General features: G+C 41.5%; 1 protein-coding gene across 1 annotated transcript in view; it reads left to right on the top strand.

Annotated features, from left to right (window-relative positions):
• Positions 1–4,656: 4,656 nt before the first annotated feature.
• epha4a (eph receptor A4a) overlaps positions 4,657–25,669 on the top strand; it is a 46,137-nt gene continuing 25,124 nt past the window's right edge. The window contains exons 1-3 of the mRNA XM_079379091.1: positions 4,657–4,823; positions 5,908–5,975; positions 8,251–8,914. Coding sequence (XP_079235217.1) covers positions 4,724–4,823; positions 5,908–5,975; positions 8,251–8,914 — 832 coding nt within the window. The 5' untranslated portion in view covers positions 4,657–4,723. The remainder of the gene's footprint in view (positions 4,824–5,907; positions 5,976–8,250; positions 8,915–25,669) is intronic.

Here is a 25,669-nt window from a genome sequence, read left to right on the forward strand (position 1 = left end):
AATCAGGTCCGAGGACTGATTTGTCACGACAGACCTCTCCAGTTACCCATCCTTCCCTTTCACAGGGAGTTCCTGAGGTTCGCTTTTGGGGGCAAAGCGTATCGGGTTCCTCCTCTCGGCCTTACACTCTCACCCCGCACTTTCACTAAGTGTGTGGATGCGGCACTAGTCCCGTTGCGACTGCAGAGCATCTGCATACTCAATTGCATCGACGATTGGTCGATCCTCGCTCAATCAGAGCGGGTGGCGATTCGGCATCGAGGTGTCGTTTTCGCCCACGTGAAAGATTTGGGGGTTAAGACTAAACGCCGAGGAAAATGTGCTTTCTCCAGCTAGAGAACCACTTACCCAGGCGTAGTGAGGGATTCGACCACGATGCAGGCTCGTTTGACCCCTGCTCGGATCGAGTCGATCCTCACGGCAGTCAAGAGAGTGCGAGAAGGCCAGCCATTCACTGTCAAGCAGTTTCAGAGACTGCTTGGGCTCATGGCAGCTGCGTCCAGCGTGACTACTTCTGGCCTGCTGTACATGACGCCCCTACAGTGGTGGCTCAAGACCAAGGGGTCTCCCCGAGGGGAGACTTGCTCCGCGCTGTCTAAGTGTCACGCCGCTGTCCGTGCCTTAGACATGTGGAGGAATCCTTGAGTCTTGTCTCAGGGCCCGGTGATGGGAGCTCCTTGTTGCCGCGTTTCGCTAGCAACGGACGCTTCCCTCACCGGCTGGGGTGCGGTCATGAGTGGCCACCCTGCCCGCGGTCTGTGGAGTGGTCGCCACCTACGTGGCATATCAACCAGCTAGAGATCCTAGCCGTGTTCTGTGTGCGCAGGCACTTCCTCCCAGACCCAAGAGATCACCACGTGCTGGTGCGAATATGGGAGCAGACGTCCTGTCGAGACAGGGGCTGAGGCCCGGGGAATGGATGCTTCACCCCGAGGGGTGAAGCAGATTTGGAAGGCTGTGGCCAGGCACAGGTGGACCTCTTCGCCGCTTGAGAGTTAGCGCAATGTCCCCTCTGGTTCTCTCTAGCCCCTCCAGCTCCTCCGGGACTGGACGCTATGGTACAGACGTGGAGACCGAGGCTCCGTCCGTACGCCTTCCCCCCCGATCGCTCTGCTCCCGGGAGTTCTGGAGAGAGTGCGCCGGGACGAGGTCAGTCTACTGCTGGTAGCACCGTTCTGGCCGGGCCGAGTATGGTTCTCGGACCTGATTTCTCTTCTCGACGGCACCCCGTGGCCGGTGCCGATCAGGAGAGATCTCCTCTCACAGGCCGGGGGCACCATGGTGCACCCCCGCCTGGAGCTATGGAAGCTGTGGGTATGGCCTCTGAGGGGGCACAACTCATAGTTTCCGGTCTGTCAACCGGGGTTGTCGAGACCCTCCTCCAATCCAGAGCTCCCTCCACGAGGAAACTGTACGCCTGGAAGTGGAAGCTTTCACTTCTTGGTGCGGAGACCACCAGCTCGACCCAGTCAACTGCCCGATTCGCGCAGTTCTGGAGTTCCTGCAGGCCCGCTTCTCCGCAGGGTTAACCCACTCCACTGTTAAGGTCTACGTGGCAGTTATCTCTTTGTACCACGCCCTTAGCGGTGGCCAGTCAGTGGGCAGACACCCCCTAGCTACACGTTTCCTCCGGTGCGCTGAGGCTGAGGCCTCCGGTACGATCATGCGTCCCGACTCGGGACCTGGCTGTGGTTCTGAGGTTCGGTGCGAGCACCTTGAGCCTATCGAGGAGATAACAGATGGACTCCTCACCATCAAGATCGTCTTCTTGCTGGCCATCACTTCTCTGAGGAGGGTGTGTGGCCTTCAGGCCCTGTCTGCGGCCCCTTCGATGTTGACTGTGCGCCCGGTTTGGCGAAAGTCTTTCTCTACCCCTGTGCGGGGTACGTTCCGAAGGTTCCAACGGTCATACCACAGCCGGTCGTACTCCAGGCCTCTGTCCTCCTCCCTTCGGGGAGCCCGGCCAGGAGAGGCACAACTATATGTGTCCAGTGTGAGCACTGGGCACGTACATCCACAGAGCTGCCCTGTGGAGGAAGTCGGACCAACTGCTCGAGGGCCTTGGTCCGCCTAAGAGGGTAGGGCTTGGTAGCCCACTCTTAGTAAGTGATGTTGGATGCTGTCAATTTTGCTTACGAGGCCTCTGGGCTTGCCCATCCGTGGGAGTCAGAGTGCACTCAACCAGAGGTATGGCGGCCTTCAAGGCCTTTTCGGACAGATGTACCGATCAGGGCATCTACGACGCTGCTGGTTGGTCCACGCCCCTGACATTCGCCAGGTTCTATGACCTCGACATTCGAGCCACTCCAGGCTCCTCTGTTCTCTCGTCCTGACATCAGGCAGGGACTTGTCAGTCTGGCGGCGTGGGCATAGCGTTCCCATAGCGTCTCCGACGCAGCTCGACGTTCCTGGAAGGGAACGAACCAGGTTACGTATGTAACCCAGGTTCCCTGAAGGGAACGAGAGCTGCGTCTCGAAGCCATACTTCCGGCATCCCTGCCAGCGCTTGCTTCATGACATGAAGCTAACGCGGGCGCCGCCGCACGTGCTTATATACTTCCTGGTCGTGACGTCACCCCGCCCGTGACGCGTCGCCCTTCTATTGGACTGATGACATAGGATGTTCAGAGCGGAATGACGCTGAGAGCGTTCCCATAGCGTCTCCGACGCAGCTCTCGTTCCCTTCAGGGAACCTGGGTTACATACGTAACCTGGTTCGTTTTTTCTCAACAAATGTTAATTGAAGGAGGTTTCTTCAGCCAATGTTGAACATTAACCTGTACATTTTGTTTTTAGAAACATTTAGTAAGCTTACAACTTCTATCAGAGACTAAAAGCCAATAAACATACAATAAATATTAAATAAATATAAAAAATTAACTGAACAAATGTATAAATTAAATAACTACATCCAGAATGTTTAAGTGGGTTGTTAATATTGCATTAATTAAGGTTCTGAGGTTAACGCTACGCTATATAATAGGTATCAAACCATTCTGATAGGTATGATGAGAAAAATACATGGAATTTGTCTTTAATGCTTTCAGAAAGTCATGTGACGCGCAAGGATGCTTGTTTTTTCTTATATTTTGAAAGTCACTGTGAATATATCATGCAAGAATTATTTGTTATTTAAGCCTCTATCTAGCCTATATCTAGCTTTATTCTGGCCACGAACATTTATTTTTAGAGACACAACAATGAAGTGTTGCTACAACTGTTAATGCTCAAGTATAAACATTGCCTTGTCTCTTTCAGATCCATCAGCCTTGAGGGCGGTACCTAACAACTCAAGTCAGTTACTCTCCCATGCAGCCCATCCATATGCAAACACACTGTTGTCAAAGTTGTCAGCACACAGTGAGCCCCGCTCCCCGTTACAGGATGTGGATTGGCTCATCAGGTGGGCGCATGCAATAAGTCAGTGCAAAGCGTGAAGCGAAATCGACGCATCTGCTGCTATTGATGGAATTCAACGGTGGAAAAGAGTTTGGTGCGCAACTCTGGTTGTGGGCGTCGTGAAACGATTGATTGACAGGGGCAGAAGAGGTCATGAGGTGTAGGCGTCCAGTTGATAAAAGCTTAAAGCGTCTCACCCTAACATTTAATAACTTTTAGTCTTTGCAGCAACACATAGTACTAAATAGCGACGCCCGATTTGCGAATGAATCCTTTTAACGTAAGTAATCCTGTTCACAAAACCGGTCTGAGCAATTCTTTCACGAATATCGGCCCAAGCGATTTTCATTCGGACATGATAAACATAACTTTTATTAACTGCCTATACGTCAATAAAAACATACGGCAATATGTTTATTTGAACTTATGTAATGTGCCGCTCCAGGATACCAATTACGCAATTGTGCCGATACCTTAAAATAATTGCTGAATGTTTTTTGTAACCCTATTGAAACGAACTGTTTGAAAGAAACGATTTGCAAAAATGAATCGGATTTTATCTCTACTGAAACTCTAGCACTAAAGCACTGCATTTTAAATCAGAATGCAAAAGTGGTTTCCCATTCTCTTATATTTTATGATTGTTAATGCTTGAATAACAATTATTGGAGTGCTCCGTTTCCCCTGAATAAATTGTCTGTTAGTTGTAACATAAGTATTTATACACGACCTAGCAAGTTTAGAAACTTGGCTTTTGATTGAGTGTTGTGGATAAGAGATGGGCTAAATTGCAAACACTAGAAGGCGCACTTGCTCTTCACACTATTTGACTTGTTTGGCTTAACTTTAATTGACTTGCACGCTCCATACATACTTATGTATGATGTATATGGCTACAATAATTATGATCACGGTATTTCCAATATATTATGGACCATTTTCTGTTTGTAAAAGTAGCATTTTAACAGACAATCTCTCTTTCTCCTTCTTTCTCGCGCGTTCTTTCACACGCGCACTCTGCATTATCTCACACACACACAAGTGAGCGTGGGTTTTTTATGATACACAAAAGACTGAAAGAAGAAAGACTTTTTTATACTTATTCAATTTCTTAATTTACCATATACCTGAAAACTGGGCTGGCTATTTACCCGAATGGACAGACTGTTGACTTTTGGTGCCTCGCTGTGACAGGCGCGTCAGGCAGTAAAGATCCGCCCCTCGGCGGTGTTCAGCTGCGCTCTGTGCATCACTCTCAAACGCTAATTCCACCGAGACAGACGCAACTTCGGTCCGTGCGCGGAGCGGAGGAGACGCACACGAAATGACACCAATGGCTGCGCTTGTGTTCACAGCGACTTTTGCGCTAATAATCTGGATACCGTCTTTCTCATTAACCACACGGGTCTACCCTCCTAATGAAGGTAAGGATTTATCAAACCAAGGGAAAATTTCTCCAAGAGTTATTTTTTTGTTGTTATTTGGGTTACGACATGGGACGGTATAGAGTGGCACAGAGTATGACTGCCATCTGTTTTTTTTTTTTTTTGGAGACTTTATCCCGCCAGCGAAAAGGAATTACAATATTTTTCTCCGAAAGTCCCTTTGGGGATCTCCAAGTGTCTGTGGTTCCCAAATCCGCAGATCTAATGGAAGACTGAGGCGGTTTTTTTTTTTTTTTTTTTAATCAAACGAAGTTTAATCTCGGACTCTATTGGGAGTAAACACTCTGGTTCAACCAATTTCTAATTTTATTGGAACCTATTTTTTCCCGCACATATTTATTTATTAATTCATATTTCATTAAATGTGCATGGGTGAAAATATAAGGAAAGGAAAAATATAAGTAGTTCACGACTTATTATTTCCTTGGAGTGTTTTCACGAGCGAAATTTATGTAATTTAGAGACGCGCACGAGACAAAAAGGCTACAGTATAATATAGATTTATAGTCTCAATCAAATTATCGTAAATGTCGCATTACACTGCATACTTTTGATTTGAATTATACTAGGGCTTTGTTGTGGTATTAAATATACCACAAACGCAAATTTGAAAGTGTGTGTATATATATTTCAAATGTATACTTTCAAATTTGCGTTTGCAAAGAATGTTTGCACATGCAAATAATGCATAAAAGGCTTGTTCACATTTTTTAAGGGTTTCAGAATTTAAAATGAGCAAAAATAAATGCAAATTTGACTATATATATATATATTAGTCAAATTTGATCATGCTCATGCTCAATCATAATCATGCTCCAATCAAAAATTATAAAATACATATTTTGGCCAAATATTCATTTGTATTATTTAACCAAATCCAATAAATAGATTTATGAGCATAAATCGGTGTACATCGAGGAAATGGAGAGTATTATAACTTTGCACAGTTGAGAACAAAAGTGTTTCAACAGAAACAAGTTGTGACTTAAGAGGTAGTTTGATCTAGTAATAAGGAGGTTGATGATCCATCTTAAGAGACTCACGGCATTTTGTCTTTCTGCAGTGACGCTGCTGGACTCGAGAACAGTGCAAGGAGAATTGAAATGGGTTGCGAGTCCGACGGAAGGAGGGGTGAGTCTACAGAGAACAGACAATGTTGCTTTTACTTTTATATTTGTGTGGATAACTCTCTGTTGGCAACTTTTGAAGGTGTTTATTGTCTTGGAAATCATATTTGCACATGACAAAGCAGACTTGAGAAATGAAATAACCTTTTTTTTGAGCACAGCAGTTTTGCTGTTCCACACTGCATAGAAGAAGGTACAGGATCTAACTAAGGCCTCATGTTGTACTAAAAGCCCACTAAAAAATGATGTAAAATGGCTTAAGAGGCATCACACTGTATGCAATCAGTATTTTCTGCATTAGTGCATAGATGAAGCACAGAAGACTAATGAAACCTATACAAACATCCATAATTATAAATCCTGACAGATGAAATGGCTTTGTTCTTATAATTTGATGTTTCATACAGACTGAGAAACGACTTGAGTTTAAGTGCTTGTGCTCAGGAAATAAATTTTATGCTTCGTAATTATAATGTTCCTTTCTGTACATCATTTATGGGTTGGAGTCTTAAAATTCCAGAATTTTCTAGTGCTTGGTGTACTGTACTTTGCATATACGAGAATGAAGCTTGTCACAGATAAGCTGTGTACAGTATTAAGGCTATGTGCTGATGTTTAAAATTTAAGTGTTAAGATATTTTTTTTTTCTTTTAAATATATAAAGACATTGTTCTTTTCCTTTGGAAAGGACAGTGCTATTTACCTCAAGTTAATTACACACACATTATGCAATTTGTATAAAAAAAGGTTTTGTTTAGCTTTTTGGCCACACTTGACACTAATATTCATACTTGATTATAATTATTATGCAGTTATAGCAATTAAATGTGTAATTAGCTTAAGCACCTTGTATTTTGTCAGTATTATTGTTGGTGTCATTGTGATTAATTATATTATGTAGTATGCGTACAGTGGATGTTCTAACCAACATTTTTTAAAAATATTTGTCAAAAATAGCAAGTAATAATAAGTAATAAAAAATAGCAATGTCAATATGTCACGTTAACAAAAATGTTATGTAGTTATTTTTTCAAATGTTTATTTTAAAATATCTAAATCAATCTGCTTGAGCATGCGTTGTTTATCATTAGTTATTTATCATTATCATTTATCATGATTGATTACGCCACAATTAGTCTTCCTTGTTGTCTCCGTACCACTTTGGTTGGTTTCAGGTTTAATGGTGAACTTGGTATTTGAGGAAACGTGGTCCCCCACCCTCTGCTGCTTTATCTCATCGACCCATTTGATTGACAGGGTCCCGACAGAGCCCCCTTCCTCATGCAAACGGGCCGAATGTACAGCTTTATCGGTGTGACAGCTGGGATTTCTACACTTACGACTTACAAAGAGTAAAAAAGCGAGAAGAAAAGACAGCGTCATAGATCGTGACAGGCCTTTTCAAAACTCTCCTTCATTGCGAACGTCTCATTTGAAACTCTCACCAGCAGGAAGCATCAAACTCTAGGCACCGTAGTTTTACAATGGCCTAATATGGGATTAATGGTGACCAGGAAGTCAGGTTGTTCTTGTAAATGTTGCTGGGAACTGCATTTGTTTGGTTTATGTGCTAGGGTGTTTGTGGTGGTGTATTATTATTGAAAACCATCTTTTGGCCTTAGTTTCAAGGTTTTTCTTAGTTTCAATCTTTCCCACACTCACAGGGATCAATCATTTTACACAACTACACAAAAACGACTGATTTTGAAACATTTAGAAATCGATCTTAATAGTGTTTTGAAGAAACGTATTATGCTGATAACAATGATAAATTAATGGCTAAGGAGTTTGTTTGCAAAATCTTGTCCAAAAGGGATTGTTCACCCAAATTTTTAATTCTGTCATAATTTACTCACCCTCATGTCCTTTCTAAACCTGTATGACTTTTCTTCTTCTGTGAAAAACAAAAAAAATCAATGCAACTGAAATATTCTTCGAAATATCTTGTTTTGTGTTCTGCAGAAGAAAGTCAGTCATAAGGGTTTGGTAAAGCATTAAGTAGAGTAAATGATGACAGACTTTTCATTTTTGGGTGAACTGTCTCTTTAACTTTTGGAGCAGCACATGCACAAAAGTGCACATAATCTGGCAGATGTGTGATTAAATTCTCATTATCATTTCGTAATCAATGAAATCATTGCATCATTGCAGCTGTTAGCCTGTGGAACATCTTCAGCACTGGGACTGGAATTGTGTGCACCTGCTGTGACAAAAGTCTCCCCAGTAGAATTTGTATAGGCCTACTTACCTCTCTGTCTTTCCCTCCGTCTCTCTCACAGTGGGAAGAAGTGAGCATCATGGATGAGAAGAATACGCCAATCAGGACGTACCAGGTATGCAATGTAATGGAACCCAACCAGAACAACTGGCTCCGAACAGACTGGATCCCCCGTGGCGGAGCTCAGCGCGTCTACATCGAGATCAAATTCACTCTGCGTGACTGCAACAGCTTGCCAGGAGTCATGGGAACCTGCAAGGAGACCTTTAACCTCTATTACTATGAGTCCAACAATGATAAAGAGCGGTACATTCGAGAGAACCAGTTCACCAAAATCGACACCATCGCAGCCGACGAGAGCTTCACGCAGGTGGACATAGGAGACCGCATCATGAAGCTGAACACGGAAGTGCGGGATGTGGGAATTTTGACACGGAAGGGCTTCTACCTGGCGTTCCAGGATGTGGGAGCCTGCATCGCTCTGGTATCCGTTCGGATCTTCTACAAGAAATGCCCCCTCACCGTACGCAACCTGGCCCAGTTTCCAGACACCACCACCGGGGCGGACACCTCATCGCTAGTGGAGGTACGCGGATCCTGTGTGGACAATTCGGAGGAACGCGAGGTCCCTAAAATGTACTGCGGAGCAGATGGAGAATGGCTGGTGCCTATTGGAAACTGTTTGTGTAACCCTGGCTATGAGGAACACGGAGGAACATGCCAAGGTAAGAGCTCAGATAACTCCCTCACTCTATTTTTTCCAACAGAGTGTTTCACCAGTCGAGATTTACGCACCTCACACATGGAAGGTAAAAAAATACTCTGATCGCCCATCAGTGATAGATTCTATAATTTAAGATGAGCTGATTATAATAGAAGCTGACTCATTATAAATGAACTTCTTCCCCCTCAGGGATGTGAGGGTTTACTCAGATGTAGACAGCTGGGTAGTTGGCGGATCACTGTGGATTAAGCTAGTGTTGCTATTCGAGAGGTCTGGTTATGATTATGAATCGCCCTGTTTGATATCAAAACACCTCCCTGTGGATTTGTGCATGAGAAACGCTGGCCCTAATTATTTTGTTGGAGTAACAGCCGTGTGGTTTATGAGCAGAATCCGCTTAATTAGATCATGGGCCAAGGCTCTCGTACCCTTTTCGCTCTCGTTCTTCTTTGCTATCTCTCAAGAGCATGTGCGATGGTTTTCAGTTCACATTAAAGGGAATAGACATGATTGGCAAAACACTGAAAAAGCAGAAGAGATAAAAAGAAGAAAAGGAGAGGATCAGATAGATTGCTTCTGTCACCAGAGGGCCGTTTCTCTTTCTCCATGCCTGCTTTGATTCCTAGTGTCCGTAGTCAGGCCATACGGCATGGAAAAAGCAGTGATATACTGTTTGGGGTAATGCTGAGGTCAGTGCAGGCAAAAAGGAAGAGCCAGAGGACATGTAGACAGTTTGAGCACGCCCTTTCTTTCTTTTCTGTCTGGTCCAGAAGAGGGTCATCGCTTGAGCAGGGTTATAAATGGCCGACTGGTCAGTCTAACGGCCTTTATTTATGAGCGCTATCTCAGCGGGCTAATTGCATGACAAATACGGGCTGTAATTTAGGACTCCTGTGGGCTCAAGAGGGGCAGTCGGCATTCACCGCAGGCGATCTCTCTCAGTGGATGGGCTTGTGTGGGTGGTTGGAGGGGGTACACTGGGAAAGGCCATTCTCAGAGATCTGGCCGTTTTTCATGGCCACTCTTTTATTAGCGGAGCTTGCTGGCAGCGGCCGGGTTCCCCACTCTCTCCTTAGCTTTCCTTCTCTCTCCCTCTGCTCTCTTTTGCCGTTCAGATATGTTGAAATGAAGGAAAGAGGCTGTAATTTATTGAGAGCAGAACAGCATTTCCACACAGACATTTGGTGGAACGTTTTACTTAAATCACTTCAGGGCTTGCAATGATGATTTCATTACTCTGAGATATTTGGAAAAGGGCGTTTTTTTAATATTTCTGTTGTTTGGCATATGCAAAAGTTCTTAGGTTTCATTTCTCATCTCACACATCAATTAAAAATAACCATTCAAGTCCCAAAAACTGGTATGTAGAGGATAATGTGTTTAATTTCTGGGTACTTGTCTGCACAGGACTGAAATATAAGGATAGCCTGCTGGCCAAGAGTTTCAGATTAGCTGAACGAATCCATCACTCATTGCTCTTTCAGGCCAATTTTACATTTATTGATCTTGCATGTCTGTTTTAATACCTTGTATATACTATTTAGAATTTAATGGAAAAATATATAGAAAATACAAAAAATGATTTGCTAAAAATACTGACTTGCAGAAAAAAAAAAACTTATTGTTGAGCTTTGGTATCAATTTGAAATCGCAATTCATAAAGTATTTCGTAGCCAAATTCCAGTTTGGCTCCTTTTTTATATATCCTTAGACTATTTTCTTTATATCTGTCTTATTGAAGCTTGAGCCTGTCATCAATAGCTGATTAAGCCATCACATGCTGTCTTCAGCAAGGCAACAGGCAGTTGTTTCCTCATTGAAGGGGGTTCAAAAGGTGGCTTTTTCTCCCAGCATGCAGATGCGAGTCACTGTCAGTTTAATAAGTCCGTGTGTGCAGCCCAGGCCAGGGGAGGGACGCAGAGGTTCACCTTCAATGTGAGGGTGTAGGAGAGGGCGAGAACTTTCTCAATGGGGCATCACGAGGACCTTGTGAAAAAAGCCCGTTGAAGATAAGGGATACAAGCCCCCATACCCCAGAAAGCCTCAATGGGAGGCTCTCCCCAATTGTTGGGATATCGTGATCGGGGATGGGGGCGAGAGGGGAGGAACACTAGACAGGGTCAGGGGTGACCCCTGGCTTTATCCTCCTCTCCTCCCCAAGAGACGGGGGTCATGGCCGAGACTTATTAAGACGTCAAAATTTTGACAGCTGTAGCCTAGACGGACAGATCCAAGAACAGAAGAGTGAGAGAAGGCCACAAAACAGTCGCCGTTTAGTTGGTGAATGGAGCAGAGACTTGGCCAGAGGATTTGGTGTCTTTTCTTCTTTATAAGAGTTTGTTGTTTTATCACTGCTCATCTGCTGTGTTGAGTAGGAGGTGAGGACTGAGAGGAAATCTCCGCTTGTTAGTGGGCGTCCGGCGAGCTGGAGACGTGTAAAAGCCCGCTGAGGTGCTAGGCTGCAATGGAGAATGACAGCCCACTCTCAGTGTTTCACTACACTGTAGACGTAGTTTAGTGAAACAGCACGACAACATGGAGAAAAATCCAACCAACTCGAGTGAGTTTTTAGCTCTTTTGACTAATACACCCTAACAAAAAAGTGCTATGGTATTACTGCAAAAATATGTCCTCATGATAGTATCTTGTAAGCATAGTAGTACCTTGGTACTACATGTCAAAATGTCCAAAAAACATGATAGCACCATATTAATGTTTGGTACTTTTGTAATATGTACATGGTATTTTACACATGTACCATAGCAGTATCATGGAAGTAACATAATAAATGAATTTATGCACCATGATATATGTCAAAGCCACCACACCACAGTAGTACCACCGCAGTAGGAAGTGGTAAAAGTGGTAAATGTCCAAAAAACATGGTAATACCATGTCTAATAAATTATGGCACTACCATGATACTTTTTGGTAAGTGATACTATGGTGTTTTTGATGTACCATGCAATACAAGTGCGATAATGTATATCAAATTACCATCTAATACATCATTCAACCACGGTGCTGCCACATTATTTTTTAATGGGTGCTAATGTAAAACAGCTCACGCATATTTAAGTAATTAGAAAGGATAAAGGGTTTGAAAACTAGAGCAAGATGGGAAGGTGTGATAATATGAAACACTGCTCTTTGAATCACAACAGACAGCGGCTTGTGTAACTGGAAGGAAAACGATGCTTGACATTATTTATGTATGTACACTGAGATAGACTCTCGAGAATCGCGTTTGTATCGACTTTACCAAGCAAAGGTACATTTTTGCTTTAATCACACATTAAGCAAATTGGTGTACTTGAGGAGATTATTGATCTGGTGCTCATGTGTTATTGTAAAGCAGGGATCCTCAAATCTGGACCATTCCTGCAGAGTTTAGCTCTTACCATAATCAAACACACCTGAGCATGCTAATCAGAGTCTTCAAGATCATTAGAAAATCACAGGTAGATGAGTTTAATCAGGGTTGGAGCTAAACTCTGAAGCAGGTTGGACCTCCAGGGTAAGATTTGAGGAACCCTGTTGTAGAGGTACAGCTTTTTTTTCCCGGTGTAAACTTTGCACCTTAGCACCTGTATGTGGTTGTTTGTGTGCCTAATTAGAAAAAGCTTGCATGTGTGTCTCATTGCTGTCATAATTATGAGCAGGTGTATGAGACTCATCATCCTCAGCTGTGAGTCGTTTTTGCTCTTTTCTTTGTTAAACAATAGTCACCGCCTGCCAAAATGCTCCTACCTATGAATATTCATCACTTCCTTTTTGCTTTTGATGGCAAGCACATATGTTGATTCCTGTCACGATCCTCCTCAGTTCTCCCCTATGAGCCCCTCCATCGTTCCCTGAATGGACTGTCAGCTGTCCCAGGAAAGAGAGCTAGAGAGAGAGATGGAGAGAGGTGCCCTTTGATATCAAACAAATGCGTTATTTGCATATTTCGTCCGTGAAATGCAAAGCCAGCAAACTTGTCTCTCAAAGACAATGGGCGGCTCCTCTTTTCAGCAAGAGCGAGCGAAGGTTGGGTCCATCCTCTTCGCTCTGTGATCATGGCAGCGTGCTGTATACGTTTGAAATCAGTTGGTTAATATGATTTGCGTGATTTAATCCAAATCTTTTGAATCAGCCGAGTCTGACGTTCGCGTTTCGCATGCAGAGTTCAGACGCTCCGGTCCATCTGCGTCACTCTCTTGCTGTCTGTATGTCTGCAATTGCTTGCTCATGTGTGTGTTGTTCTCCTTGACCTCTTCCTGTCTATCATCATCCGGTGCTCCCATACGGAAGCTCCCCTGACAGCTCACAGACCTTCAGTTGTCATGTTGTGATGGATGCACCGGGGGCGTAAAACGGCCTGAAGGACAGAACTGGTGGGAAGGGTGAGAGATAGAGGTGGCTGTCCCCCTCTAACAGACTGTTAGCATTCATGCTAATAAAGTTTAGGTCATGTATGACGTGACAAATGCCCTTTTTAATGTTCGTTCAAATGTTATTTGATATCACAGCATTCAAAGTACCATGGTATTACCTTCTGATGCAATAACTGTACCTTTGTAACATCAAAAAAAAATTCTGAATTCTTATATTTTAATCTTAATTTTGGTATTTTAACGTAACGGATAAATTCACAGCATTTCTCAGCAGAGACTGTTGAAACAGTTGTTACTGTTTTGCTAATGCAAATTAGCCAAAATGTTTGCACCCATGCTAATGCCATTTTAGGACTGAGATGAAGTGACAAATGTACAGATTATGAGGAAAAATGTGGTATTACCATGGTACCTTTTAAATTAGGGTGAACTAATGCTGTTTTCTTGGAACCTGTCCTCAGAAATATCCGCTTCTTACTATGCGTTCAAGTGGTGTTTTTAATCATTCAGAACAATAGTATACATCAAAATACCATATTATTCTGATACCATCATTGTACATTTTTGTAACATTTCTGGATATTTTCACTTAATCTTGATATTGTATTGTCACTGATAAATTCACAGACTGCTGAGACGACTCGCTAATGTGAACTAGTCAAACTGTTTGTGCCTATGCTGTTGTCTGTGTTTTCCAGGAATTTGGCTGTCCCCACTTTGTTCAAATATTAACTGTTCAATACCATGGTATATATCAAAGTACCATAGTATGGTACCATCTTTTTTCTAAGGTAACAGGTCTGAAATACCCAGATTAAGTAGAAACTATCCAGTGTCCTTGATAAATTCACATAATTTCCCAAGAAAGTCTGTTGAAACTGCACACTAAGCATATTTTTGTGAACTAGCCCCCGTTCCCTTTTGAGAGATTCTGATAGCGCTAGTCTAATCTCTCTGGTGTTTAATTATATTTTAATTATGCCGTCTGGCACACATTCATTACTCGCAGTCTGGATCCGTTAGATCAGAAGAGCTGAGCTGAGCACAGATCTCCTTTAGCATCACCGGTACAGTGGTGTGGACAGCGCTGTCTCAGCGTCCGCATGCCAGGGTAAATATCTTTTAGAGTGGATGAGCCTTATTGACTCACTGCTCGAGGGTCTGTCCTCCCATTCTCCCTGATTAACCCAGCATCCATTTAGATGCTGCTCTCCACACATGCTTCATGCCAAAGGGTTTGTGTTCATTTGACAAGATGTCCATCAACGGTGGACATGAGCGCCCAACCCAGCTACTTTATGCGATCCTCCCAGTCAGTTAGTGCCTGGCTCCTTTCTTTTCCCGCTCCATACATGAAGCCTTTAAGTTGGCTTCCACCCAGAAAGGGCCATAGGTCAGCCTGAGCCTGTGTCAGAGGCAGGAAGGCCCAAGCCATCATTTTCTTCTGAAAGAGTCGTTGAAGATGCTGACCTGTTTTATGCAAGAGGGGCACGGTTAACTTTACAGTTAGCATGGCTGCTGCGTGTCTTTGTCTTTGGGTTTGATTAGGACGCTGCCAAAATTTTCTCTGTACAAATGCACCAGATGGAGCCCATGAATGCAGTTGTTCTTTTCTACTAATGAAGTGTTTATGAAGGCCTAATATCAATGGTTTGATTCATGATGATTGATGTCACAAATTAATCTTCTTGCAAGCTACTCGAACTAAATGACAAACCTTTTCTCTGCACTGTGAATGACAAGAACTGAAGTGACTCTGTGTTTTCTCACTTAGGTAAATATGCAAACGTGAATGAAAGAAATGTTATTCATAGATGTGCACAAAAGCACTTTTTGAACTCTCCATTGCACAAACATGCATACTCTGCAGCATACTCAGGGATTCCTGACTGAAGTGCTCTTCGCAAAACTCTCTCTCGGCACTTCTAGATAGGACGTCAGTTAACAGATGTCAATTAGCTGAGAGCGTGTCTATGAGAACGGGAGCTGGAGAAAGGACAGACTTGGTAATGGGATTATTTCGGGGGTCGGCAGACCTGTTTCCACAATGCAAAGCAACACTAGTGATTAGCCCGGAGGGGTCAGAGCAGCGACGTCACAATGCATATTAATACTGGTAATTATTTGGAAGGGTTGAAGCATGGCTGAATCTAATGCTCGCCATTAGACATGAGGGTTTATTCCATTCCTGAGGTTTTCGGTAGAGTGGATTGGTCTCTCTCAGACCAGCTGCTGTGGAAAAAGCAACTCAGTTTGTTACTGAACGCAATTAGTTTTGACTTTATGTCTTTGTTAGCACTGAGAGAAAGACATGGGAAAGCAGGAGGCAAAGATGAAGAGCATTTGCTGAAGCACTTCTGTAGACGTAAATCTCACCAAGGAATTTCGAAACATGGGAATGGAAGCCTTGTATAGAAGCACTGAAATGTAACTACATGTTGTTGCTTACAAGTTTTTATCGCTAAAATGAAACTGTGAAATCACAGTAATTCGGTGTCCTTGAGGAGAAAAAGCTTAGCTACATTTTTAGCTTGACAGTAGCTCAACAGTTTTCAAAACATTGCAGCTTTTTCAGCTGCAAATTTTCATTAACTTTTTCAACAAGTATCATTTTAGCTTGACAAAATGCTGTACTGCTGTCACGTTAAATTGCAAACTGAAGCAATTCTCAAACAAACTAACAAAAAGGGTCATTAATTAATTTGAAATTTTGTAACAAAATAATGCTAATGTACAAAGGATTTTTTTTTAAATTTGTTTCTTATTATTTATTGGTTGAATAATTTCATCCTTAATGGGATTATTTTTACATAAATTAATTTTATTATTATTATCATTATTATTATACATAGATTTTATAATCAAACTATAATTAAAAAATTTTTTTTATTAAAAATATAATGTAATTTTAGTTATTAAATTATATTTCTTTCTGTAATAGCTTCCGCGTATTTAGCTACTTTTTGTTAGTGGCTTGTGTAGCAAACTTCTTTTCTCTCTCTTTTTAAGGGTAGCTTGAGTGTAATTTAACCTCTTTCAAATCATGAGTAACATGCACCTTGGCAAGATAAAGTTTCAGATGGCTTCCCCAACACTGCACAGTAATAATACCAATGTTCTGTCATGTTCAGAACAGGTGATACGATATGAAAACTGTGTATTTTTCCAACTGTTCACTAGAAAGAAGACTGCAATCTAAGAAGTTTTTTTTTCATGCAGATAAAGTGACCTTCCATTTATGCATCATGGAACATAAAACTACAGGAGAAGATTTCTTCAGAAGTTTATAAAACACAATGTTTACACCAATCAGCTAGGAAGGAACCAAACTCATGCATTTTATTAGCAAGCACGCACTCCTCTTGGCGTGTGAATGACCTTTAACAGAATTACAATGTTGTGGGCCTCCTCTAACACATGTGGCTTACTTAAATAAGTTGAGTATGTTACTCTCAACAGACTCCCAGTGCATTTATGTGTGTGTACACACACTTTCCCAATCTAACCACACATGCATTTCTCTCAGTTATATTTGAACTCCTCAACCTTCAAAAACGAACACATGTGACCAAAAACAAAGCAGTAACTTGAAAAAGAGACTGTTGCGAAGTGTAATTCACTCATCGTTGCTGTGGTGTTGACACATTTACCCTTTAATATCCTCTCCTGGACATTAATCTCAGAACCCAGAAATGTTTTCTGCTCGCTCACCACCTCGTCCGCACACACCTCTGCTCCGAGGCACGAGCTTGTGGCCGAACACTCACACTCACAGTAACCACAACCCATAACCCTTTGCATGTGCATTCAGTATGTCTGAGGAATTCTTGCGCTGTGTTGAATTTTGGCTCACTTGAGAGGGGAACAAAAAAATCTAGTCTTAATGTTGCTTATTTTCACTGTAAGTTGTTACTGCTTTCTTTGGCTCTGATTCGATGCATGTAATCAAACCGTTAGATTTTATCCATTCCGTTTGAGATTTAAAGAGTCTGCCTGTTTCTCCACTGCAATGTTCTCCATGTCATGAGCTGTTCTTGGTAGTTTTTTTAAGGCACAGATTGCTCGCTAAGCGAGAGCGGCCATTCAACGGGCAGCACAGTGCATTCTCCCTGTCTTTGTGTGGCTGCCTCCCTTTGAAGGCCCTTGGCTAAAGAGGAGGTGGGGGACTGAAGCCGACAGCGAGAACATTAGCATGTCAAAAGCTCCTAGAATCAATAAGGGCCTTTTTCTATCTCTCTTTTTCCCTCTCAGTTTCTATCTCTCTCTCTCTCCTGCTATATCTCTACCCAGAGGCCACGACCCTTTCTGGCATCAACCAGCACCGTACAGACCTTCACTTCATTTGTCCATGTTCACAAAATTTAGCGTAGGTGCTGTCTGGAAAACTGATGCTAGATCTTACCAAAATTAGATTTTTAGTAGAGAACAAAAAAACAGAAAGTGATCAGGAAGAGACAGTGGAATAGGATCAGGAGCAAAACTTAAACTTGCATTTTCCACATGAGCCCCATAGTTAAACCGTAGCTTCTATTTTAAAGCGTACATTTCTTAAGGGGTTTTTCTTGGAGAATTTATTTTTGTCTTTACCATGAGCTGTCAAAGCATGTCCCGCCACTACTGGCTGAGACCCAGTTGAGAGTAGCCCTTTGCAGTCTCTGCGGTCTGGCCGCTGAACAAAACAAGTGGACGGGACACGACCTGTTCTCTGCAGCATCAGCTCTTCAAGAGAACACCACTTAGCCAGAGTTCACGCCAAATGCACCGCCCCGACCCCTTCTGCAGAATTTAATATAGCGGTCCAGAGAGAGCCCATTGCCAAGCCTGCTTGAAGCGAGTGCTATTTGCTAATGATTGTAAGAGTAATCCTGCCTGTGAGATGTGTTGAAAGAGACAGGCAGGGCTGAAGGGGGTGGTTTATGGAGTGCCAGAAAAGCAATTCTAGGCCACAGCATTTTCAGTGAGGGGAAAAATGTTGGCTTTGCAATGAGGGGACAATGATTCTGCACCCTCCGAAGCGAGGCAATTATGACCACGAGTGCGTAGTGGAAAACTGAGAAAAAAGTGAAAGTGATGAAAAAAGAACAAGAGCCCGAGAAAGTGAGAGTGAGAGAAACCTGAATAAAGTCAAGGAGAATGTAATAAGTGAAAAGAAAATATTTTTTGGACATGGGATATAAAATTATACTAATATGGTTTTTGAGATTTTACCTTAGTAGTACCATATTTTTGGAAGTATCCTGATATGCTATGCTCTTAAAAAAAAGTACTATGCTACTGCCATAGTGCCAAATACCACATATTATAGTGTAAATTCCATATCAGTATAATATATTTTAAAGTACCATAGTATTACCATCTGATGGCATCACTGTAAAATAGTTCCACCATAGTACTTTTTTTTTTGTGAGGGTTGAAGTACAAGTGTTGTTATTGTTAACTATAAAAAAGATTTGTTGTTGTAGCTTATTGGATTAAAACTTAAAGTAAAATATTCATATTAGATGAAAAACTTAAACGTAAACGCCTTAAACAAAAATAAAATATAAATGTTGCATTGCAACTAAATTTATGTAGTATTTTTTTATTCAATTTAGTAATAAAAAAAACAATTATTGAAGCTAATTCAAAAAAAATTATGAATATTATAATAAATAATACTAAAATAACACTGCATGCAAATACCATGGTACATAAGCTCCAGTACTATGGTATTTACATTGTGCACCAAATTTACAAAATACCATGAAATGTTAAAAACAACAATTAAATAAAAGTAGTTCATACCACTAGTACATTATATTCCTAGTCTTTTGAGGATGTTTGATACAGTAGCTTTGTCTGAATAATATTCCTTAATAGCTTAATTGCTTAAATTGTGGTCTATACCTCATTTTACTACATAACGTTCATAGATATCTAACCCTACATGTTTTAGCAACATGAGGATGAGTAATGACTGAATTTGCATCTGTCAGATGAACCTTGCCTTCGCATACACACACATTGCAAGGCAGCTCCTCCTTGTTTGCTATGCAGGAATTGTTAGGAATGTGAGACGTTTGGCCCCCTGCCTCTCTCAGCTGCCCGTTCCCCTCAAAGGACAGTAGACAAGACAATGAGCTGCATTTCAGAGAGACTTCACCTCCACATCCCTACTGCTGCTCTGTTCTTATCCCCACTGCGGACTGAGCGGAGAAAAGAGTGTTTTCTTGTCACCTGCCTGAGCCAACCCTTCATAAAAAGCTTCCTGAAATGCCGTGAGTGCGTGTGTAGGTGGAGTTTCTGTCTATCAGATCCGAACCACTGGTTGGGATCTTGATATGATTCAGAAAGACCTACCCTGGAGTTGTTGTCTATGCTGCTTTGCCCCCTTCTGCCTCTTCTTCAAAGCTTTATGCAGCTCTCTATATAAAACACAACGACACACACACACACACACTTCTGTACAGCAGATGGCCATGTAATAATTTACCTCAGAGCGGAGCTCTCGCACATAAAGGTTAACACACGTCCTTTGTGTACGTTCGCCTCTAGCTGTACCTCCATACCTTACTTCGCTAAGACCTTGCCTGTCTTTAGAAAAGTTGGAGGAAACTTTTGACAGGTTTGTGGGGATCAGAGAGTGAGAGAGGGCAAGGGAAGGGTACGTCGAAGCAGAGACAGACAGAAGAGCGATAAATAAAACCTAGGCGAATATATGGAGATTAAAGCCAGTAAGCTTTGACGCAGCTTGGCCCCTTGCTGACAAACAAGCTTCTCAGGGGTTAGAGCCACATCAATCACAGCATCGTCTCACACACTCATGCTGCGGCGATGAGGAATGTTTGCATGCAGCGAGTGGATCAAGATATATCAGTCACTGCAGATGTAATTAATAAGCAGAAGAAGGCGGGAACCGATCAATGAGGGAATTGGTGTGTTCATCCTGGGGGCATAGATGATAATCGTCTTTCTTTTTTTCGTTCTGTTTTTCGCTGTACTTCTTTCTCAGCTCAATTCAATTCAAATTTATTTGTATAGCGCTTATATAAGTTTATTTAGCTCTTCCTGTCTTATAGTTGTAAAGCGCTGCAGTTTTTCTTTGGGTGCGATGAATGAAGCTGAAATACTAGACGCAGTAGAATCTACATTTGATATTGTATTTCTGATGTTATCTATTTTATCAGTAAAGAAATTCATAAAGTCATTACTATTAAACTGTGAGGGAATATTTATATCGGGCGGTATCTGTTTATTTGTTAATCTAGCCACTGTGCTAAATAAGAACCTTGGATTGTTTTGGTTATTATCTAGGAGTTTGCGGATATGCTCTGCCCTGGCAGCTTTTAGAGCCTGTCTATAGCTGGACATACTGTTTTTCCACGCAATTCTAAAAACTTCCAATTTAGTTGTTCTCCATTTGTGCTAAAGATTACGAGTTTCTTTCTTGAGAGAATGGGTATAACTGTTGTACCATGGCACAGTACTTTTTCTCTAACCTTTTTCAATTTGAGGGGGGCAACAGCTTCTAATGTATTAGAGAAGATAGTGCCCATGTTGCTAGTCATTTCGTCTAGTTCATGTGTATTTATGGGTACACAGAGCAGTTGAGATAAATCAGGCAGGTTATTTTTGAATCTGTCTTTGGTGGCTGGAACAATAGTTCTGCCCGGACGATAACGCGGAGCCATATAATTGTTATCAGTAATACGCAGCATGCACGATACAAGGAAATGATCAGTAACATCATCACTTTGAGGTACTATATCTATATCGGTAAGATCAATTCCATGCGATATAATTAAATCTAGCGTATGATTAAAACGATGAGTGGGTCCGGTGACGTTTTGCTTGACTCCAAAAGAGTTTATTAGGTCAGTAAACGCAAGTCCTAACGCATCATTTGTATTATCAACGTGAATGTTAAAATCTTCGACAATTAGCAGTTTATCAACATTAACCAATAGATCTGAAAGGAAATCTGCAAATTCTTTTAGGAATTCTGTATATGGCCCTGGCGGTCTATACACAGTAGCCAGAGCAAGAGATAAGAGAGAGCCAGGTTTCAGTCAGGCAGAGTACATCAAAATTATTATCTGTGATCATTTCATTTACAATAACTGCTTTGGGTGTGAGTGATCTAATATTTAGGAGCCCAAGCTTTAAAAATAGTTTTTGTTCATTTATTTTGCGTTTTTCTGGCTTAATCATGATCAGATTTTTTCTAGATCCTGCATTAAATTTATATTTTGACCTCGCTATTCGGGGAACAGACACAGTCTGTATAGATTGGACAACGCAAGTACTTCTATCACTTACTTCTTTAAGTGGGTAGAACAAAAGTCATCATAGCAGTTATTTGAGAGCTCATTCAGGCATAGCATCAGATAAGAGTGAAAGCAGTGTTTGAAAAGACTTGGGGAATTTTGTGGAAGTAAAGTGTATACGAACAATATATATAGATGAAGAATGAGAATATATAGATAAAAATGCATTCTGTAGAATATAAAATAGATAATATTTAAGAATTAGCAGTCTATATTCTGTTAAGAGTAAAATAATAAGCCTGTGAAGTGACAGTAAGTGTGAAGGAGAAGCAAAGAACTGCATAAAAGGCAATAAACTACATAAATGTCATGAAAAGTCCCTGATATTCTGGCATGAACTTGGTAACTCGTGAGATAATGTGAATGTGTGTGAGTATGTGTATGTGAGGTGGATTAGCCGCTGTTGAGCCTCCTGAGCAGCGGCTTCAGAGATAAGCCAGCATCATAAAAGTGTCATAAATATGTTAGCCATTAGCTCAAGCAAACCCACAGGTCTTGACTTCACTTTCACTGCCTTCGGCAAGTGAGTCTGTGTGTATGTGGGTGGATGTGTGTGTGCGAAAGAGACTTTTCTTTTTTCTTCTTCTTCAGAGAAGGAGCCAAATTGTCCAATATGCTCAAATTCTAATCAATTTCACATTTCACTAGCTGGGTTTTAACATATTTTAATGCATAAAAATGCTGGCTATAAACATGCATAAAAAGGTAATGTACATACACTGCCCTCCAAAAGTTTGGAAACGCCCTAGAAAAGTGGGGTTTTGGACAATATTGGCATGAATCCTTTTTAATTTGTTATAATTTTGCACTGATAAGGGACAACACAAACTACGAAAACATATTGTATTGCATAAACAGTTTATACATAGAAAAAACTTAAATTTTCAATTCATCAAAATATCCACCATTAGCAGCTATTACAGCTCTGCATAATCTGGGCAGCCGAGCTGTCAGTTTACTTAAACATTGACTTGATATATTACTCCAAGCCTCTGAAGGATTGCCCAAAGATGATTCACACTGGTTGGACACTTCTTACGGACATCACACTGTAAAAAGAGATACGTTTAATTAACTTAAAAAAATTGAGGAAACCCGTTGCCTTAAAATTCTTAAAGTAAATAATAATAAAAAAAAATAAGTTAAGGGAACTTGACAATTTACAATTTACATGATCATTTTAAGGCAAGGGGTTTCCTCAATTTTTTTAAGTTGAGTCAACATCACTTTTTGGAGTGATTAAGTCAACTTATAACTTTTTACAGTGCACGGTCCAATTCCTCCCATAGTAGCTCAATTGTGTTGAGGTCGGGTGATTGGGGAGGCCATTCCATGTCAGACATGATGCCAGCTGACTGTATCCTCTCCTAATAGGATTTGCACAGCTTGGAAGTGTGCTTGGGGTCATTGATAAGGATTTATGCTGATATTGTCCAAAACCACACTTTGCCAGGGGTGTTTTCCAAACTTTTGGAGGGCAGTGTAGGCGGAGCGTGTGTAAGGCTGGCCATGGGGACTTGGGGAAAAAATGCCACTAAATTGGGCAAAAATGCCCCTGTACAAACAAATTAAATGTATTATGTCTGCTTCTAACAAAGTAAAAATTAATAGACAGTGTCGATTGTGCATTAATTAAGATCTGCTCATGTTGCACTGGATTTCATTTTAGGCATTTTTAATGTGTTGCACATTTTAACCAATCACACACAATTCTGTTGAGCTTAGGAATGCAATGACCAATCAGAGGCGTTCAGTTGAGTCATTGCTGAAACTCATCAGCTTTGAATGAGCGCGTTCGCAGACTGAATTCCACAAATTCTCTCATCATTACGTACAATGTAAGTAAGAGATTCGTTTCATAGTGTATACAACGTCAGTAATTATAACAATAGTTTTTAGTTTTTTTTGAGAGTGCTTAAACTTGCAATAGATCAAAGTTAGTGATAATGTCACTTTCTATATATAATTTATTCGCTGTTTTTATAACCGTGGAAAGGAAACATTATATAATTATCAATTTCTAATGTTTTTTTAATTAAATTGTAATCACGTTTAATACAAATTCAGTCCCATTAAACATATTTGATTAGCCTACATGACACCCATGTCTGGTTCTTGCTTAAAAAGACAGGTTTATGATATTTAATACATTTGGCTGCTTTTAGCCTTACCCTGGTTTGGTTCACCCTCCACCTATGGTAATGTACCAAAATGTGTAAAAAATATTACGCTATTTAATTAAGACCTACACTTAAACTGCTATGAAATCTAAATTCTAAGTTTTTCCTTTTCTATTTCCCTCCAGTTTTCGATTGAATTTTGTGCTCTTGAACACAAGTTTGGAACTTTACTCACAAAATGATTGTACTTTTTTTGCATAAATTAAACTAATAACACCAAGGATGTGATGGAGAAAAACAAAAAGACAGAACCTAGAGAGATATAGACAGAAAGAGTCTCACTTCACTTGTGTGTGTGAGAGGAGAGAAATATAACCTGGCAGAGTTAAGTCAGTGTTGAATTTCCGAGAGGACACACACACTCTGAAGACCACCCAGTGCTGAAGCTTCATTCCCTCTCATTTTCCTGTCCCTCTCTCGTTCTTTTCTTTCCAATTCTCACATTTCTATTTATTTTTCCTGCAGTTTTACCTCTTTGTCCGCTATTTATTTATTTGCAGTCGTCTGAATAGAAACCACTGATGTTGACGCAAGTATCATCAGACCTCTTTACGTGTCTAACCAAGTGTCCTCAGATTACATGCATCTAATTGAAGTCCTTTTTTCCCGCCTGGAACATCTTTCAATGCTCATAAACCGCCACACATACCTTGTTGAATTCCATAATTCATTCACTTCCCAACACAATGCCCAGATCCGCTTATGTCCTCAACTCCACCCTGCATTTTGTCTTTCTATGCAGGACAACAGGTGACTGTTTTAAGGTCTAAAGACCACAGAAAGCATTCAGAGCTCAGTCTGAGAAGGTCTCTTCATTGATATGGACATTGTCCTCATGGTGGACAGTAGTACAAGAGCGTTGACCCTGAATATTGGGGCATGGACTGGTAATTACGACCCTATTATGTCACAGGCAGTAAGCTCATCTCTTCAATCGTCCACCAGAGTGAACAATGAGACCGTGATTGTCCTGCTATTGTCCAGCCCAGTGGTCATAGGCTTCATGGAGAGAGAGTGGAAAGGTCAGGTCTGTAGGGGGGATGAGAGCTGTGTGTGGAATTGAAACCAGGAGCTGTTAGGGTTCTCATGAGGGACCTAGGATGGAGGACTTAGGAAGGGAGGGGACAGCTGGTCGTCTTCCGTTAGGGTCTGGGACTGAGAAAATACTCAAGCAGGTGGAGGGTGTTAGATATCCTAAGTGCTAAAAGTCAACGAGTGCATTCGCTTATAAACAAGACCGAAACTCCTGCACTCGAGATCTCTTGATCTCTTGAACACACCTCCAGTTTCCTACCGTGGTTTTAAGCTTCCCAAGAATCCTCTTCAATTAGCTCTGTCGTTAAGATGATCCAAAGCTGATAAGATGAAACCTCCAGCTCTAATTCCCATCATTCTCCTCCAACGCATGGCAACAAAGCACACCGTCCATTGGAGGTCATGACCCAGGGCTGCATCTCTTCTCCCTGAGTTCTTTATATCTTTCCATCCTTCACCCCCTACTGTTGTTTTATGGAGCTTGTTTAGAAGATGACAAAACTGTGTTAATCTCCTCTCAGAAGATGTACGTTAACTCTCTCCTCTGATCAAGTGTGCTATTGCGGCTGATTGCGAGTGATTGGCCCCTGGGCAGACTGTGATGGAGGGAGAGATGAAACGGAGAAATGGAGGAAAGTGGAAGGTGGTGATTCCCGAGGGCGAGCTCTAATGCGGCCCCAGGGTTTCTGACACTTATATGAGATTAAAAGGATTGGCCAGCAAAGAGAGAAAATAAGAGAGAATGAGGCAGAAATTGATGAGGGACACTTGTTTGAAGTACTGTGTCTCTTGACCAATGTTGTGGAAAGTTACTTTTAAAAGTAATCCATTACGATATGGCGTTACGTCATTAAAATGG

This window comes from Barbus barbus (assembly GCF_936440315.1).
Source record: "Barbus barbus genome assembly, chromosome: 26".
NCBI classification, from domain to species: domain Eukaryota; kingdom Metazoa; phylum Chordata; class Actinopteri; order Cypriniformes; family Cyprinidae; genus Barbus; species Barbus barbus.